Source organism: Schistocerca cancellata, chromosome 8 (genome assembly GCF_023864275.1).
Source record: "Schistocerca cancellata isolate TAMUIC-IGC-003103 chromosome 8, iqSchCanc2.1, whole genome shotgun sequence".
In the NCBI taxonomy this organism is placed as follows: domain Eukaryota; kingdom Metazoa; phylum Arthropoda; class Insecta; order Orthoptera; family Acrididae; genus Schistocerca; species Schistocerca cancellata.
Genome location: NC_064633.1, coordinates 326,079,494 through 326,100,360, shown reverse-complemented (window position 1 = coordinate 326,100,360; position 20,867 = coordinate 326,079,494). Strand labels below are relative to the sequence as shown.

The following is a 20,867-nucleotide window of genomic DNA, read 5'->3' as shown; positions in this document are numbered from 1 at the left end:
ACAAGTTGCTTGGAACGCTGGATAAGCATCGCCATCAACAGTCTTCAGTCTTTTAAATGAGGTAGGTCTATGAACGTGATGTAAAAGAATACGTAAAAGGAAACATTCACTTTCATTTAGATAAACTGCATAAACTGTGCCAAGAGCCGGTAAAATAGATTCTTCGTAAACTCGTCTTTTGAACAGAGATCGGAAAAAGCTGAAAGAGTGGTTTGTCGCACAATTTGTTTCCTCGACAAAACAGATTTTCTAAATGAACTGCTAAGAGTATCACAGTAGATAATCGGTGATAAATCTTTTTTTTAAAGATACCACGTTGCATCACAGGAACATATATAATGGCCATTGGTATAATCGGTTAGCTCATCTGCATCATTTTATACGTGCATCAAAACTTCTTAGTGAAAGTGGATTGTATGGAACGTTCCACTTGTTATCGATATCCATTACAACTCCACGTACTTTTAAAATAGTAGCAGGCCTGCATCCTCAGGACTATCCCGATGATAGATTGGATATCCATCGCCACCGTCTGTATCTCTGGTATAAACGAGCGAGGATACGTTTCGGAAATGGAAATTTGTGGTAAGGACTATGGTTCCAAACTGCTGAGGTCATCGGTCCTTAGGCTTACGCACTACTTAATCTAACTTAAACTAACTTACTCTAAGGACAACACACACACACACCCATGCCCGAGGAAGGACTAGAACCTCCGACGGGGGCAGCCGTACAAATCGTGACAAGATGCCCTAGACCGCACGTCTACCCCGCGCTGCAATACGTTTTACATAACATCATTTTCCACGCTAAGTGAAGATGCATTGAGATCGCCGCAAGGACGATGAACCATATTTTTAAAAGTCAATCTCCAACAATAAAAAATGAGCCTCGTGTTTGGAAGTTCAGCGGAACTGGCAGGATCGATTTCATCTGGCTGAACTTTCGGATCGAACCATATTAGTAAATGAGCCCGTGACAATCCTCGCTTTCGCCACTGTAGACTAGATGTATAGCAACTGACTTTACTGAATAGTTGCTGTTTAGTTGTTTGTCCTTCAAATTTACTACGTTTCCAATGAAAAACTCGAGGCGTGGTTCCAAGTCTGACGATTTTTGTTCTTTAAATAGTTCGTTTTCAGCTTATTGCCTCTCAGGGATGAATGTGAAAGAAAAAAAAACTGGTGTCTTATGTTTTTTTGTGTATGTGTAATGCTGAAACAGTAAAAGAAGATGGTAGTATAATACGTTGGCCAATATTAGCAGGTTAGATATTGGCATCTTGATTAACTGTATATTGCAGATGCATATATTCATCAGCTCGTAACTGGATTTGATTCTGTTGAATGTAATTTAATGTTCCTGTAATCAAGTTGGCCGTCATGTCAATACAATACTGACTGAGAAGATTCTTAACGTAATGCAGACAGTTCACATTATTTATTGTAATTATAAGCCTATAAGCATAAAACTGCATGTAATATACGGTTTTATTTTTGCGATTGTTAGATAATACCCATTTTCTCCTCTTGGTAACGCAAGAGGATGTTATGGAGGATCGTATGAAACATGAAGCTCTGATACTTCAGTCATTTGATTATCTCAACAGCGTAGAACACTATCTTCTGTTCTTCATCTTTATCTACCAAGAGTACAGCAACTTCGTTTATGAATAGAGCGTTATAACGACATTCGTGGTGTTTTGCAGGTACCAGATCAGATAGGATATTTATTTCTTTTTTTATTTTGAGACACTAGATAAAGTCTTTCGAGTTTAAATGGCCGATCTCCTTCCTCATCGTTACCTTATCCTAGGTTGTCATCTATCTTCAATGACATTGTCGCCGAAAGAACGTTTCATCCTAACCACAGTTCCTTTTGTCAAGTGTTGAGACGAGCGCTGATATCTTTGTCGAAACCATTGCGATGTATTTTCCAAAATCTGTGAATTCTAGGCAAATAAGGAATTCGCTGTCAGTGATCCGTTCAGTAACTTCGTTTGCGAATTGCAAACGATGACGTGTGCTATTCACTCCTTATGCCTCTTTTTTCCTGTAGCTGATTTAAATCCAATGTTTTTCCCCGTATGTCAAGAACTACGTACTTTCAAATATAGTAGTCAAATACTGCGATGTTTTATTACACAGGGTGAATATTAATACAACCGACTCTGACCACTTGCTGTGCTTTTCTTGTGAGTTGCAGACTGTGAGACTGACGCAGCGTACTATAATCAGCAGAATGGTCCGGTATTCATGTCGAGACCAAGCCGAGATCGTGTTCATGTAAGGCCTAGTAGATGGAAACGATCGAGATACAGCACGGCGATAGCAGATCAAGGATTTCATAGACACCGACCACATAAAACTACATTTCGAGTCGTTTTTGGGCGTTTGTGTGATCGTGGGTCCTTTCAGACAGACGAACGTGCAGCGAGGCGGCGGGCTGTGCGTGCACCAGATTTGGAGGACGGGCTTCACAAGGTATTGAGACTAACCCCAGTACAGTATAACCTCCACGCAAGTGGCCCGCCAACATGATAAAGAATGATTATGAGTGCGGCAGTCTATGAAGCGACATGTGAACGCATGCCTTGCTTCCCATGGAGGCCGTTTTGAACGTCTGCTATGACGTGGATGCAATCTAGCTCTGTACTGTTTTCAGGGACGATTTGTTGTCGTTACATGCACACCGTCCGTTTCCGGACACATATTCATAGGACATTTTTTCCTCCATTTCCAGCCAGGAATCCCTCTCTGCAGTTTGTCTGTTTTGTCAATGTTCACCCTGTGTAGCCTTTAATGCTGTTAGCGTTAACTCTATCTTAGGATCCGTCTAATGAAAACTAGCAAATATGTTCTTTTGTCCTGTTGTGTTCTTCACTCTGATGACTGGTTTGATATAACTCTGCACCCTAGTCTATCGTGGCAACGGCATTGCCGCAGTGGCTACACCGGTTCCCGAGAGATCACCGAAGTTAAGCGCTGTCGGGCGTGGTCGGCACTTGGATGGGTGACCATCCAGGCCGCCATGCGCTGTAGCCATTTTTCGGGGAGCACTCAGCCTCGTGATGCCATTTGAGGAGCTACTCGCACCGTCCGCTGAGGATGACACGGCGGTCGAATGGTCCCGGTAGGCCACTCGTGGCCTGAAGACGGAGTGCTTTTTGTACGCTAGTCTATCCTGTGCAAAGCTCTTTATCTCTGGATAACTACTGCAACCTATACTCATCTGAAATTGCGTACTGTATTCGAGCTTTGGTCTCTCCATAGAAAAACTGAAGAAAACCCCAGAGCCTTATGGAATACCTGTCAGATTCAATACCGATTTGCGGTTCAGTCAACCCCTCATTTAACTATAATGTACCGTTATTGCTTGAAGAAAAAACCTTTCCCAGTAGTCCCAGTAGTTGGAAGAAAGCACAGATGATACCGGTATGCAAGAAGGGTAACCGAAGTGATCTGCTAAATTACCGTCTCATATTCGTGACATTCATTTATTGTAGAATCTTATAGACTATTCTGAGCTCAAACATAATGAGGTATCTCGAACAGAATGACCTTTTACATACCGACGAGCACATATTTAGGACACATCGATCATGTATAACCCAACTTACACTTTACTCACGTGACATACTGATAGCCATGGATCAAGGCAATCAAGTAGTTGCAGTATTTCTTGATTTCCGGAAAGCATTTCACTCTCTATCATACCAGCGCTTATTATCAAAAGAACGAGCATATGGGGTATCAGCTGAAATGTGTGGCTGGAGTGAAGATTTATTAGTACGGAGGACGCAGTAAGTTATATTGGACGGAGAGTCATCGATAGATGTAGCGGTAACTTCGCGTAGTAGTAGTAGTAGTAGCAATAGTAGCTTTATTCATCCGTGGATCTCTTTGTACAAGGATGTAGGACATGTGAAAGTATTTACAAGTTTAAACCAATTTCAAATAAGCTAATTCGTATACACATACATTCACAGACTTCTAGTTAGACAATCATTAGATTTACTACTAGCATACAACACATTTTTTACAAATAACTTACGAGATAATGTAATGCGACACTGTTCAGTCATATCTCACTATCAGTCACTGCACACATTATACACACATTGTTTCGTAACACTTCACTCACTACACACACACACACACACACCAGCGATCTCTGGGCCATTTTCTGTACCACAACTTCCCATTTGCTATCCTGAAAAACTGAGTCAGCATCCCTCTATAATGACTGAGATGTTGAGCTCAAAACGAGGAAGAAGTGTTAGTGTTGTGCTATGCATAGCTTGGGGGTAAGTACTTATAGAAAAGGAAAAAAGAAAGAGAAAAACACAGTGTAAAAGTGTGACATGGAATGTTGGATGTTTTATAATCATCATTATTATTTATTTGTATAACATTTTTTTTACCAAACCCCCTACTCTGTTTTATCTAAGTAATCCTTCAATGTATAAAATGTATTGCATAGCAGGTACTTTTTAGCTGCCTTTTTAAATAAGTGTATTTTTGCAATTTCTTTAATCTCTTTTGCTAATTTATTGTAAAGTTTTATTCCTTGGGAGAAAAAGCTGCTTTGAGTTTTATGTTTCTTTTCTCTTGGTAAATATAAGTTGAGTCTAGCTCTTGTTTCATGGTCATGGACATGGCTGTTTGTGCTGCAATTACCAATGTTATTTTTGATGTGTACAGCTGACTGGTAAATATATTCATACGGTGCAGTTAAAATCCCCAGTGTTTTGAACAGATCTTTACAATGAGCTCGACTACTATTTTTGGTTATTATTCTTATGGCTCTTTTCTGGAGTTTGAAAATTGTGCAATTGTGTTCATATTTTGTGATTGTGTTCCCCAAAACAGAATGCCATAGCTAAGAATTCAGTGTGCATATGAATAGTATGTAGCTAAAAGACTCTGCATGTTACATACTGATGATAGGATTCTAAGGACATAACGTGCTGATGACATTCTGTTTGCAAGTACCTTTGTGTGTTTACGTCACTTCAGCTGAGAATCAATATTCATTCCTAGAAATTTTGCATTTGTTACACAGTCTATAGACATGCCATCTATATTTAATTTAACATTGTCATTTTCCCTCTTCAAACTGAAATTCATGGCATTAGTTTTCTTTAGGTTTATTTATTTTATTTATTTATTGTTCCGTGGGACCAAATTAACGAGCACTCTCCATGGTCATGGAACGAGCCAATACATGAAGTTATTATACGATATTAGAAACAGATAAAATGAAATATAAAAAAAACATATTCAGATGACAAGTCGTAAGTTTAAATAAAGAAAATCAACAATGTAACACTGGAATTTGTTTAATTTTTTAGCTCTTCTAGGAGCTCCTCGACAGAATAGAAGGAGTGAGCCATGAGGAAACTCTTCATTTTAGACTTAAAAGAGTTTGGGCTACTGCTAAGATTTTTGAGTTCTTGTGGTTGCTTATTGAAAATGGATGCAGCAGAATACTGCACTCCTTTCTGCACAAGAGTCAAGGAAGTGCATTCCACATGCAGATTGGATTTCTGCCTAGTATTACCTGAGTGAAAGCTGCTAACTCTTGGGAATAGGCTAATATTGCTAACAACAAACGACATTAAAGAAAATATATACTGTGAGGGCAATGTCAGAATTCCCAGACCATTGAATAGGGGTCGACAAGAGGTTCTCGAACTTACATCACATATAGTTCGAACAGCCCGTTTTTGAGCCAAAAATACCATTTTTGAATCAGAAGAATTACCCCAAAAAATAATACCATCCGACATAAGCGTATGAAAATATGCGAAGTAGACTACTTTTCGTGTTGAAGTATCACTTATTTCAGATACTGTTCTAATGGTAAATAAAGCAGTATTTAGTTTCTGAACAAGATCCTGGACATGGGCTTTCCACAACAGCTTACTATCTATCCGAACGCCTACGAACTTGAACTGTTCCATCTCGCTTATAATATCCCCATTCTGTCTGATCAAAATATCGGTTCTTGTTGAATTGTGAGTCAGAAACTGTTAAAACTGAGTCTTACTGTGATTTAGCATCAAATTATTTTCCACAAGCCACGTACTTATTTCATGAACTACATTATTTGATATTGTTTCAATATTACACACAAGATCCTTCACTACCAAGCTGGTGCCATCAGCAAACTGAAATATTTTTGAATCAGTTGTAATACTAGAAGGTATATCATTTATATAAATAAGAAACAGCAGTGGCCCCAGCACCAACCCTTGGGGAAAGCCCCACTTAACAGTGCCCCATTGGGACTGAACATCACTACCACTCTCAATATTGCGGAGAATTACCTTCTGCTTTCTATTCTTAAAGCAAGATGCGAACCAATTGTAAGCTACTCCCCTTACCCCACAATGGTCCAACTTCTGCAGTATTATTTTGTGGTTCAACACAGTCAAAAGCCTTCGTTAAATCAAAGAAAACACCTAGCGTTCGCAACCTTTTATTTAATCCGTCCAAAACCTCACAGAGAAAAGAGAATATAGCATTTTCAGTTGTTAAACCATTTCTAAAACCAAACTGAACATTTGACAGCAAATTATGTGAATTTAAATGCTCCAGTAACCTTATATGTACAACCTTCTCGGTAACTTTAGCAAACACCGATGGCATTGAAATAGGTCTAAAATTGTCACAATTATCAATGCCTCCCTTTTTATAAAGTGGCTTCACTACCGAGTACTTTAATCGGTCAGGAAACCGACCACTCCTAAAGGAAAAGTTACAGATATGGCTAAGTACTGGGCTAACATACATAGAACAATACTTCGGTATTCTGCTAGATACCCCGTCATATCCATGAGAGTTCTTGGTCTTTAGTGATTTAATTATTAACTCAATCTCGCTCTTGTCAGTATCATGGAGGAGCATTTCAGGCAACAGTCTCGGAACACTTTTTTCTAAGAGTGCTATATGATTCCTTGTTGGGACTAGGTTTCTATTTAGTTCACCTGCTATACTCAGAAAGTGATTATTAAATACTGTACATATATGCGACTTATCAGTAACACGGACATTCCCACTATGCACTGATTCTATATCCTCGACCTGTCTCTGCAGACCAGCCACTTCCTGTACGACTGACCATATGGTTTTAATTTTATCCTGAGACTTAGCTATTCTATCTGCATACCACATACTTTTTGCCTTCAAAATAACATTTTTAAGCACCTTACAATACTGTTTGTAATGGGCTGCTGCATTTAGATTTTGACTGTTTCTAACGTTTTGATATAATTGCCACTTTGTTCAATGTCACTTTATTGCTTATTGACCAATCGTAAACTTCCACGAGAGTTTCAATTGCTTTCTCTGCAAGGTGTTCTCTTGTTTTCTCAGTGAAAATAGTATTGCTGTCATCAGTGAAGAGAATTTTTTCACCATGAGTAACACTACTGGGAAAGTCACTGATGTATTTCACTAATATTTTTGGGCCTAATATGTTACCTTGCTGAACCCCTATATTAATGTATTTTGGTTATGATAAGTGAGTTACTATATGTTTAGATCTATTTAAAGTATGTGTTATCTCTACTCTTTGTACATTATCTGCTTGATATGATCGAAACCAGTCATTAGCTACCCCTCTCATTCCTAATGCTTCTAATTTATTTAATAGAATCTTGTGGTCAAATGTATCAAAGGCCTTAGAAAGATCCAAAAATATGCCTGTGACACACTCATCTTTACGAAGAGCATCAAGTACAACTTTTGTGAATTCTAGTATGGCTGACTCCACATTTTTGCCACTTCAGAAAACAAACTGTGATTTGCTTAAAAGATTGTATTAATTCAAATAAGTCATTAATCTGTCTTTCATAATTGCCTCTATTATTTTTGAGAATAGTGACAGTAGGAAAATAGGCCAGTAATTTTCCATCTCTTCTGCATCACCACTCTTAAGCAAGTGTACAACTCTTGCCTGTTTTTACTGCTCTGAAAATGCCTCCGATGTGAAGGATCCAATTATTATATTTGTTAAGGGGCCTTGTATAATATTGTTTTAGTACACACATTCGTATTTCATCTAAGCCTACTGACTTTTTTATTATTTAATTTCTGAACAGTTTTATTGACTTAATGCTCGGTGGTTGGAAGTAACATGATTGTATTTAGTGCAACATTATTTACAGGTGTTATATTTGTTTTGGGGAAATTTTGATGTAACTTCTCTGCAATACTTGAAAAATGCTCATTTACATAGTTTGCTTAGTGTTGTGGATCATTTATTACCTTATCCCCCTCCCTTACCAGTATGTTATTCTGCATTTGTTTGCCTCTCCCCGGTTCCTTTTTTATAACATCTCAGATTGCTTTGCTTTTATTCTCTGCATATTATTTTGTTATTGTTTTTTTCAGCAGTCAACACCTTCCTATAGATCTTTTTCTACCTATGATAGAAATTTAAGAATTCTGGATCACTGCGACTCTTTTTCATAGAACTGAGATATTTAAGTGTTTGGGAGGACTTCTTAATGCCTGTTGTTATCCATCTGTTTGTGTGTGATGTTGATACAGAAATGCATACTTTTGGAAATACCTTTTCAAAGTTCAATTTAAATAATGTGGAGAATGTAGAGAATTTCTTATTCACATTGGTTTCCTTATAAACTTCAGCCCAGCTCTGTTCTGCTAGTTCTTTTGAAAAAAATTTTATTTAGGTTTCTGATAGATGTCGCTTGTAGGCTTGTAGTTTAGGGAATGATTCTATGTCTGATTTTACTATTGTTATTCGACAGAGATGGTCTGGCAGTCCGAGATCTTTTACAGCCACATAACATTTTTCCCTGTCCATATTTGTGGCCACATGGTGAATTACTGGTGAAGTCATTGTAGTAACCCTTGTTGCATTATTGACCAACAGGGACATGCCAAAACTTTGAAGGATATTTATGAGGTTGCTGCTGGATTCATTTATGATATTAGTGTTGATGTTAATTTCCACAAACAGAATTATGCTGACCTTTGTACTTGAGACTGTATCTAGAACTGCTGTTAATTTATTGAAGAAAGTGTCCACACTACCACTGAGAGATCTATGCACATGCAAAACGATTAATTTCTCGGTGATATCAAGCCCCATTAATTCAATAGCTGATATTTCAAAGTGTTTGTCTTCTCTTACGGTACTGAGGTCAGCTCCTGATTTGAACTGTGTTCTTTTCTGATATAAATGCATGATCCTCCACTCCTTGAAGCAGTTCTGCAGTAAGAATTTGGCATTTCATATAAAGATAATACTACATGTTGGATTTCTGTGTCTCTACACCAGTGCTCAGTAACACAAGCTACTGTGCAGTTCAAAGATTGGAGCTCAACTTCTAATAGTTATTTTATTTTTTATTGATTGCATGTTTTGATGCTAAGTCTGTGAAATGCTCCATGTTACTCTATCCACTGGTTTGTTTTTCTCTGCGACATCTCGTATGTGTGATATCTGAAGTGCTAAAATCTGTCTTGTGAGTAGTTGTTTCAGTATTTTTAACACTGCTGGAGATACTCTTTAGGCAGGGGAACATATTGTCTGGATTTATCCTAAAAAGGCCTACTTTTCCTACCCATGACAATAGGTATTTGACCATGTGTGGCCCAAGATCCACGATCATATTTTCTTGAATCAGCTGTATCAATCTTCCCTTTCCAGTCCTGTTTAGGTGTAGGCCTTGCCTAGTGAAACCCCATCTGTTTATAGTCCTGACAGGCACCAGAGAAACATGAGCAAAGTTGGCTGCCCTCAGAGCCATCCCTAACCTCACATTGATTCACATCACAGGTCCATCAACGTGTGGCCGATCATGACGCCGGAACATCACAACGAAGTGTACGTTGGTGCCATGAGTAAGAGACGCTATCTTGTCCAGGTCACCACCTATGTCATATGCCCCATCCCTATCCAAACTATTTCCAGTCCCACCCACTATCACTACATGGTTCTCTTTTGTAAAGTCCTTACATAGAAATCCTAAGTACTCTATCACATGCCTTAGCTCTGCATTTGGCTTGAAGATACTGATGGCCTGGTACGCTGCCCCTAAACTTTCCTGTAACTGAGGGCCTACATCTCGCCCATGGCTGCTACCTAGAAGCAGCACTTTCTTCTTCCTAACGTTTTGAATATTGCTAGGCCTCGTGTTCTCGATTGAAGTATGCTGTACATTTCTTGCTCCTCGTTCTACTTGAGGCTCTTTAACTGTGGCTGAGGTAAATACCTGTTTTTGATGTTGATGATAAAACTATCAGATCGCGTTCTCTCTCTTCCTGTCCTCCTATCAGCTGCCAGTTCCCAACCGTCCTCCTCTCCCCTATCTCCCTTCATCCTTATCAGTTCCTTCTTGCTTCCTCCAACTATGCCTGAAGAGCAGAGATTTTCCTTTCCTGTCCTCCAATCAAAATGTTCCTACTGCATACTCTGCAGTTCCAGGAGAGAGCTTCTTCTGTTCTCCCAACATTATCCACACTGGATCGCCCCCCCCCCCCCCCACCCCAGTGAAAACATTTCCTACAAAATTGCAAGGAATCCCTCTACTCTCTACCGTATAACATCTCCCACATTTCTCACTCATGGTCAGTTTCGAAAGAATAATTAAGTTTAAAGAATGTTTTAAATTCGTCAAGGACGCGAAATTGGCTGTATGTAAACAAAAAACGATACAGAGGTCTTATGTGCGGTTGTTGTTGTTGGTGTTTTTGTACTGATTGAGAGATACAATGACAGAAGTATGAATTAGAAATTACTTTGTTTTTAGAGAATGTACGTTATCAAGCGTGTTTGGTCAGGTTTTTAAACTTTTATAACTCGGAAGGCTTAGGGCTAGATCGCGTCTATCTAACTAATAAACAATACGAAATGTGTTAGTTAAATACAATTTAGAAACGTTTAATTACACTTTTATTGCGACAGTAGACACTGATGAGACTGGTAGCTGTCTTTCTTAAATGAATTTTGCGCTATCAAGGAAACTTGAATAGTTTTTTTTTTTTTGTTTATGTCGCAAAATTTCGGATTATATCGCGATTATCGGGACTTCAGATAACACGAAGTTTTTCAAGAATAAACTCTGTTGGGACGCTTATATTCAGTTGTGTGCCAAGAACGGACACTACAGCAAATACGCGAAACAAAGAATATTTAAATTTGGCACTATTTTCTCTTAAATAAGTGCTTTTAGCGGGCGAAGAAAATACCTGTGGTCTTACTCGGCGGCCATCTTGTCTCCAGGAAGTGTGTTGGGTATCCTGGTGTTCATGTTGTATATTAACGACCTTGCAGACAATATTAATAGTAACCCCAAACTTTTTGCAGATGATGCAGTTATCTATAATGAAACACGGTCTTAAAGAAACTGCACAAGTATTCTGTGAGATATTGAAAAGATTTCGACGTAATACTATGACTATCAACTTACTTCAAATGTTCAGAAAAGTAAAGTTTTTCATTTCGCGAAACGAAAGGTCGTAGTGGCCCATGACTATACTGGAATCGGCACGCTGCCGGAAAAGTCGGGAACTGGTGCGTTCTTTCATGCTTTGGGTATTGTAGCGTCCGCGTCACATGCTGATACACATTGTCGTGGAGTTATTGGCTGGCCCAAAGTTGGTAAACATTTTATTACAAGTATGTCTGTTCCTGTGTTTTACAAGAAACTGAGAAGTGACTTTTTTAATGTTCTACAAGTATTTGACGAGTGACAGCTTTAACGTATTTTAACTGAGAATTGTGTTACTACCAATAGGATACCGAACATGCACTCTTATGTTATGCTCAGAAATGAAGAGCGTTGGGTTTTTTTACGTGATTATTTGTGGAGATTGTTCGATGGTGTTACTGTTCAGATATGTCGTTCTCCTCATAATTCTCTTGTTTATGTAAGTAAAGGAGATGTGAACTGTTTATTTGACTTGTCAGTTAGTAGCTTCGGTTTTGTAGTGCAATTGTGTTACTATTATAGATTGCACAAGGAGTTTCGTGTTACTGACCCCTTTGTAATTAGTAATAGTAACCTTGTTAGAATTGTTAAAGATTATCATTGCGAGTTTTGGGAAAACATTGTGAAAGCTCCCAACTTAAAGTTATTGAATGAGATAAGGAGTAGGTGGCCTGGGAAATATATTGATTAGTGGAGTGGAGGCTTGGGTGGTGGATTTAGTAGTTTTCTTTATTTGTATGAATTGCGAAGTATTGGGAATTCTACGTTAATAGAGGAGCTGATGAATTTTGATGGAATTATAATTCCATATTCATGCCAACCTCTTCTGTGATTGCGTTTCTAGGGTCTGAAACATTTTCGTAAATCAATGTGTTTGAAGAATTATGTTGGGAGAGATGGAAAATTTTCTCGCGGTATAGGCACGCAAATTCCAGCCTTCGTCATCGACGAGCAGTAGCCAGCACGGATGTATGAACCAGCTGCACGTCTATTCACCCGTAAACATATCAACAACCGTCGTTCGCCCCTGTCAATCACAGTTGCCACGCCGCCGGTTTTGGAAAGCGCCATTGTGCCATGTGCGGTGTACTTCAACCACGACGACACGCGAACATTTTACAGACTTAGCCGATTCTGAAATGTCTCCACGCTCGGTTCGAAGTCAGTGATAATGCCCTTTTTGGACATCAGGAAACCGCTGTTTCCGTATTACGACAACGACTGCATTGTTGTCCGCACGACCCCGACACGCTTTATTTACCCTTCACTCCTAGTACTGCCTCCTGCCGCCCACGAGTGGTCATTGCACTTTGGCGTTGAACATAGGTGGTAGTCACATTAATGTGACTGGACCGTGTATAATCTCTTTTCAAGAGATTGCATGCCGGTTAACAGCTTTTCCAAGTTCCTTGCCGTCTTAGGTGTTCTGTGTCATCGGCAATCCACAAAGTTTTATTTCTTCTGCCTGAACTTTAATTTCCTGTCCATATTTCTCCTTTGTTTCCTTTACTGTTAGCTCAGCGTACATTTTAAATAAAATTGGGATGCAACTGTGTCTCAATCCCATCTCAACTATTGCTTTCCTTTCCTGTGGTTCAAACGGCTCTGAGCACTATGGGACTCAACATCTTAGGTCATAAGTCCCCTAGAACTTAGAACTACTTAAACCTAATTAACCTAAGGACACCACACACACCCATGCCCGAGGCAGGATTCGAACCTGCGACCGTAGCAGTCCCACGGTTCCGGACAGCAGCGCCAGAACCGCTAGACCACCGCGGCCGGCTCCTTTCCTGTCCATCGACTGTTTTAAAAGTCGTCTGATTTCTATATGGATTGTAAATACCTTTTCGATCCCTACATTTTAACCCTGATATCTTCAGAATTTGAAAGAGTATGCCAGTCAACATTTTGCATTGCTTTCTCTAAGTCTTCCTTTTCTTTAACCTATCTTCTAAGATTAGTCGTGGGGTTAGTATTACTTCAAACGTTCCAGTATTTCTCTGGAACAAAAAATGGTCCCTTCCACGGTCGGCCTCTTCCAGTTCTTCCATTCTTCTATAAATAATCCGTATCAGCGTTTTGCAACCATGACTTATTAAACTTATAGTGTGCGTTATTCAAACTTATCATCTCCAGTCTTTTTTGGAATTACAATATTTTTCTTTAAGTATGAGTGTATTGCATGTGACTCATATCTTGTTCACCAGCAGGAATAATTTTGTCGTTGCTGCCTCTCTGAGGTTCTCAATAATTTCGAGTGCATGTCGTCTACTCCAGCTGTTTGTTTCGACTTAGGCTATTCAGTGCGCTGTCAAATTTTCTCGCACTATCATGTCAATCCCCTCATCTTCATTTTTCCTCTTCCCCTAGTATAATGTTGTCTTCAAGTGCATTTACCTTGTATAGCTCTTCCGCACAGTCCTTTCAACTTCCAGTTCTCCCTTCTTTGGTTATTGCCGGCTTTATATCTACGCTCTTGACATTTACACAGCTGTTTGTCTTTACAACAAATATCTCTTTAGTTTCCATGTGGGCTACACCTATCTTTGCCCTAGTCATATATGCTTCTAGATAATTGCATTTCTCCTCTACCCGTTCCTGCTTAGTGAATTCAAATTTTAGGCTTAATTTGCTGTATTTTTATTTTATTCTCTTTTCCTTATAAATTATGGACTTACCTTTAATGACCTTTCCCACGTCCTATAGGGCCTCCTCGCTATTGGTCTACGGAATGAACAGTGCATCTATCAAAAACTAAGAAACAAGTGATAGTCAATATTTATAGTTTCTAAATAAAGTTGTTGCAGATGATATAGAAGTAATCCACTTATTTGGAAAAGTCCCCTCTTTCCAAACTATCGTCTCATGTCAATGCTGAAGAAGTGTAAACTACGCATAAGACGTAAATAAAGAGAAATGCAATCAAACTGGATTACTGGAGCGTGATGTGCCAAATGAAGGTACAATGCAGTTATTTTGTCGATTGTCAGTGTGTAATGTATCTAATCACAAGATTTGTTTTGCTAAAGTTATCTATATTTTACTCCCTTTGGCATATACTTATATAATTTCTGTACAGTTGACCAGTGGTGAGCTCATCTCCAAAAATTTGGAGAGTATGATAAAACAAAATTACATGACAAATAATTTAAAATAGCTTATCCTAGTGAAGTGATCCTCAAGGAAGTGGATTAAGTTAATGATCTGAAACTTTTCCTCACTTTTCACAGAACGTGTGACAGAATACTAATATAATAAAAAAAAGTTTAGACCGCATAAAGCAGTTTATTTTAAGAAACGGTGACCGGTTTCAATAAATGTTGAGCATCCTCAGACCGTTCTATATTCTGTAAATAAAAGTTATTATAGAATGCATGCAGAGAAACACAACAGTAAAAACCTAAAAACATAAGTTAAAGAAGAGATACCCTTGCTGACCGCTGTAGCTGGTGGAGTGAAGTGCTGGCTGCTCTAGACTGGCATGAAGAGCAACTGCTGCATGACTTGCAGCTGGCGTTGCATAAATAGCGAGAGCTCCGCCCAGCATCTCCAGATTTGCCTCAATGGTAGCCATTGGCCGACAAATACGAACGAAATCGGTAAAAATACAATTGTAATACGAAATACCGGTAAGCATAGTATGAAGATCAATGAGTGTCTAATTTTATCGACAATGGCTTATTATTCATATTTTTATCGACATTGGTACGACTGCTATCGTATCTAATGTACTTACTATATCTTTTGTAAATAATGCTGATTACGTTCCGAGTGAAAAATTGTAAGCCACGTTTTTGACCGGAAATCGGAATATACACTATCTGATCAAAAGTATCCGGACACCTGGCTGAAAATGACTTACAAATTAGTGGCGCCCTTCATCGGTAATGCTGGAATTCAATACAGGCGAACGTTCCATCAGGTGCTGCAAGGTTTTTTGTTTAATGGGAGCCCATTCTTCACAGAATCCTGTACTGAGGAGAGGTACCGATGTCGGTCAGTGAGGCCTGGCACGAAGTTAGCGTTCCAAAACATCCCAAAGGTGTTCTATACGATTCAGGTCAGGACTATGTGCAGGCCAGTCCATTACAGGGATGTTATTATCATGTAACCACTCCGCCACAGGCCGTGCATTATGAACAGATGCTCGGCCGTGTTGAAAGATGCAATCGCCATCCCCGAACTGATCTTCAGCAGTGGGAAGCAAGAATGTGCTTAAAACATCATTGTTGGTCTGTGTGTGATAGTGCCACGCAAAAGAACAAGGGGTGCAAGCTCCCTCCATTAAAAACACGACCACACTGTAACACCACCGCCTCCGAATTTTACTATTGGCACTACACATGCAGATGATGTTCACTGGTCATTCACCATACCCACACCCTGCCATCGGATCGCCACATTGTGTACCGTGATTCGTCACTCGACACGAACGTTTTTTCACTGTTCGGTCGTTCCTAAGTTTACGCTCCTTACACCAAGCGAGGCATCGTTTGGCAAATACCAGCGTGACATGTGGTTTATAAGCAGCCGCTCGATTATGAAATCCAAGTTTTCTCACCTCCCGCCTAACTGTCGTAGTACTTGCAGTGGATCCTGATGCAGTATGGAATTCCTGTGTGATGGTCTGGATAGATGTCTGCCTATTACACATTACGACTCTCTCCAACTGTCGGCGGTCTCTGTCAGTCCACAGAAGAGGTCGGCCTGTATGCTTTTGTGCTGTACGTATCCCTTCAAGTTTCCACTTCACTATCTCATCATAAACAATGGATCTGGGGATGTATAGGAGTGTGGAAATTTCGCGTACAGACGTATGACACGAGTGACACCTAATCACCTAACTACGCTCGAAGTCCGTGAGTTCCGTGGAGCGCCAGATACTGCTCTCTCACGATGTCTAACGACTACTGAGGTCGCTGATATGCAGTACCTGGCAGTAGGTAGCAGCGCAATGCACTTAATATGAAAATAATATATTTTTCTGAGTGTCCGAATACTTTTGATCACATAGTGTATCAATTTCTATACTGGTTCTGTGCTTACTGACGGAGTCCTTGTAAGTAATCTTTGTACAATATACACTGAAGAGCCAAAGAAACTGGTACACCTGTCTAACATCGTGTAGGGCCCACGTGAGTACTCAGAAGTGCCGCAATGGACGTGACATGGACTCGACTAATATCTGAAGCAGAGCTGCAGGGAACGGACACCATGAATACCTGGAGATCTCTTCTGAACAGCACTTTCCAAGGGATTCCAGATATGCTCAATAATCTTCATGTCTGGGGAGTTTGGTGGCCAGCGGACGTGTTTGAACTCAGAAGAGTGTTGCTGGAGAAACTCTGTGGCAATTCGTGACGTGTGGGGTGTCGCATTATCCTGCTGGAATTGTCCAAGCCGTCGGAATGCACAATGAACATGAATGGATGCAGGCGTTCAGACGGGATGCTTACGTCCGTGTCACCTGTCAGAGTCGTATCTAGACGTATCAGGAGTCCCACATCACTCCAGCTGCGCACGCCCTATGCCATTACAGAGCCTCCACCAGCTTCAACAGTCCCCTCCTGACATGCAGAGTCCATTGCTCCGTGAGGTTGTCTCCATATTCGTACACGGCCACCCGCTCGATACAATTTGAAACGAGACTCGCCCGACTAGGAAACGTGTTTCCCGTCATCAATTGTCCAACGTCGGTGTTGACGGACCCAGGCGAAGCGTACAGCTTTGTGTCGTGCAGTCATGAATGGTACGCTAGTGGGACTTGGGATCCGGAAGCCCATATAGATGATGTTTCGTTGAATGGCTCGCACGCTGACACTTGTTGATGGCCCAGCATTGAAATCTGCAGCAATGTGCCGAAGGGTGCGCTTATGTCGCGTTAAACGATTCTCTTCAGTCATCGTTGGTCCCGTTCTTGCAGGATCTTTTTCCGGCCGCAGCTGTGTCGGAGATTTGATGTTTTACCTGATTCCCGATATTCTCCGTACATTCGCGAAATGGTCGTACGGGAAAATACCCACTTCATCGCTGCCTCGGAGTTGCTGTATGCCATCGCTCGTCCGCCGACTATGACACCAGTTTCAAATTCATTCAAATCTTGATAACCTGCCGCTGTAGCAGCAGTAACCGATCTAACAACTGCACCACACGCTTGTCTTATATAGGCGTTGCGACCGCAGCGCCGTATTTTGCCTGTTTACATATCTCTGTATTTGAATATGCTTGCTTTTACCAGTTACTTTGGCGCCTCAGAGCCCACAGAGGCCTCTTCAGGTCTACTTCGAATTTTAAGGGTTTATGCTTCTTTTGCACGTTCTTTTACTATATTTTATGTATACCTATTTTCGTGTTTACATGACTGTTGTCGTGATCCAAATATTTCATCCTACAGTTGTATTTTTACCGATTTTATTCGTATTTGATGACCAGTGGCCCAGTACCGTAATGCCGGAGACGGTGGGCGGAGCTCCTGCTATTTATGCGACGGCAACTACGTGTCATGCAGCAGTTGCTCCTCACGCCAGCCTAGAGCAGCTAGCGCTCTGTGTCACCAGCTCCTGCAGTCAGGAAGGGTATCGCTTCTTTTACTTTTGTTATAGTTATATACGTTTTTATTGTTGTGTTTATCTCCGTGTGCCCTCTAATAACTTTCGTGTTACTCCATTTACAGCGCATGTAACTGTCTGAGGGTGATCAGACACTGATCGAAACCTGTCACTGTTTTTTACAATAAAATATTTTATGCGGTCTGGAGAGTTATTGTCAGTAGTTTTTTTGACCGCTGACATTCCCTAAAGCTATGTTTCAAAAAGTATCACATAATCTAAGTACATAAGATAATACTTCATATTGTGGCAGTTCATCATTAAATAGAGGACACACATTACTGTAGATCACTCTACTGCACTGAATATGCAGAGAAACTAGATTTTACGTAACCCTGATGTTATTTGATACTATTAATAACATATACAATAATTAATTCTACTAACACATTCTTCAAAGCAGGAGAGGGGGATGACCATGAATAACTCCTTTATACTATTCTGAAATTGTTCTTTAGTAGATAAACTTATTATGATTGCTGGCACATTATGGAAAAGGTGTGTTATGAACAACTTCCTTGATTAACGTTTGTGACTTCAAATATTTATGTGGACTATTCTCATTTATACTATTATTTCCATGAATTGAGCGGTTGAATTGAAAACGACGAGTATTATTTATGACGAACCTGTGTTACCTGTGCAGACCGCTACAGATCGGTCTTGAATTCGCGTAACATATTGTTCGTGTTATACGGTTTTGAACTCTAAAATTTTTCCTTGACTTACTGAATTACAATGAAACCATTATCTCGTTTGATACACTACTGGCCATTAAAATTGCTACACCAAGAAGAAATGCAGATGATGAACGGGTATTCATTGGACAAATATATTATACTAGAACTGACATGTGATTACATTTTAATGCAATTTGGGTGCATAGATCCTGAGAAATCAGTACCCAGAACAATCACCTCTGGCCGTAATAACGGCCTCGATACAGAGCTTGGATGGCATGTACAGGTACAGCTGCCCATGCAGCTTCAACACGATACCACAGTTCATCAAGAGTAGTGACTGGCCTATTGTGACGAGCCAGTTGCTCGGCCACCATTGACCAGACGCTTTCAATTGGTGAGAGATCTGTAGAATGTGCTGGCCAGGGCAGCAGTCCAACATTTTCTGTATCCAGAAAGGCCCGTACAGGACCTGCAACATGCGGTCGTGCATTACCCTGCTGAAATGTAGGGTTTCGCAGTGATCGAACGAAGTGTAGAGCCACGGGTCGTAACACATCTGAAATGTAACGTCCACTATTCAAAGTGCCGTCAATGCGAACAAGAGGTGACCGAGACGTGTAACCAATGACACCCCATATCATCACGCCGGATGATATGCCAGTATGGCGGTGACGAATACACGCTTCCAATGTGCGTTCACCGCGATGTCGCCAAACACGGATGCGGCCATCATCATGATCTAAACAGAACCTGGATTCATCCGAAAAAATGACGTTTTGCCATTCGTGCACCCAGGTTCGTCGTTGAGTACACCAACGCAGGCGCTCCTGTCTGTGATGCAGCGTCAAGGGTAACCGCAGCCATGGTCTCCGAGTTGAGAGTCCATGCTGCTGCAAACGTCGTCGAACTGTTCGTGCAGATGGTTGTTGTCTTGCAAACGTCCCCATCTGTTGACTCTGGGATCGAGACGAGGCTGCACGATCCGTTACAGCCATGCGGATAAGATGCCTGTCATCTCGACTGGTAGTGATACGAGGCCGTATTACCCTCCTGAACCCACCGATTCCATATTCTGCTAACAGTCGTTGGATCTCGACCAACGCGAGCAGCCATGTCGCGATACGATAAACCGCAATCGCGATAGGCTACAATCCGACCTTTATCATAGTCGGAAACGAGATGGTACGCATTTCTCCTCCTTACACGAGGCATCACAACAACGTTTCACCAGGCAACGCCGGTCAACTGCTGTTTGTGTATGAGAAATCGGTTGGAAACTTTCCTCATGTCAGCACGTTGTAGGTGTCGCCACCGGCGCCAACCTTGTGTGAATGGCTGAAAGGCTAATCATTTGCATATCACAGCATCTTCTTCCTGTCGGTTAAATTTCGCGTCTGTAGCACGTCATATTCGTGGTATAGCAATTTTAATGGGCAGTAGTGTATTATGGAATTGATGTACGTGATATATGCCACCTTTGTCTGTATCATCTATGTCTCACGATACCGGTATTCGTATGCCAAATGAATATTTGTTTAGGCACTTCATCAGAGCTATGCTATGCTGCTCCTACGTGAAGCAATGTTAACTCTTACTAATGTCTTCAAGAGCCGCATTCATGTGCTTTTCTTATCCGTGTCAGTTCCAGTATATTCTACGAGATCGGATCGGTCCTATTATCACTGACGAATTTCTTTCTTTGGATAGTTTTACTAATGTCAAACCAGTAGTAAGCGTCTACATTACTTTGTGTGCTGTTTAGAACAAACAAATAAATTTAAGACAACCTCTCTGTAATCCAATTGTGTCAGCCACGGCCACGTCAAAAATTGTTGAAATGGTGGCGACCACACACACCAGAAGCATTATGGACCTGAAACAGAAGGAAATTTCATTGTCGGACCCTATCTATCACTGTCTATGTTATTCAAGACAATATTCTATAACATAGCTCATCGTACCATCTTTACCAGCTTCCTTTCTGACTCTAGAAACCACTGACATGGATAGTGTTATAAGGAAAAAATATCGTACGCGCGTGAAGCTGGATACAGTATTGAAAATTTAAAATCAGTTTCTACGGTGTCGATGTAGTCTCGCGGAATA

At 40.5% G+C, this 20,867-nt stretch overlaps 1 protein-coding gene across 1 annotated transcript in view; it reads right to left on the bottom strand.

Annotated features, from left to right (window-relative positions):
- LOC126095169 (nose resistant to fluoxetine protein 6-like) overlaps window positions 1-20,867 on the bottom strand; it is a 435,403-nt gene that overhangs the window by 161,653 nt on the left and 252,883 nt on the right. Inside the window, exon 5 of the mRNA XM_049909897.1 lies at window positions 20,549-20,634. Within this exon, the coding sequence (XP_049765854.1) occupies window positions 20,549-20,634 (86 nt within the window). The remainder of the gene's footprint in view (window positions 1-20,548; window positions 20,635-20,867) is intronic.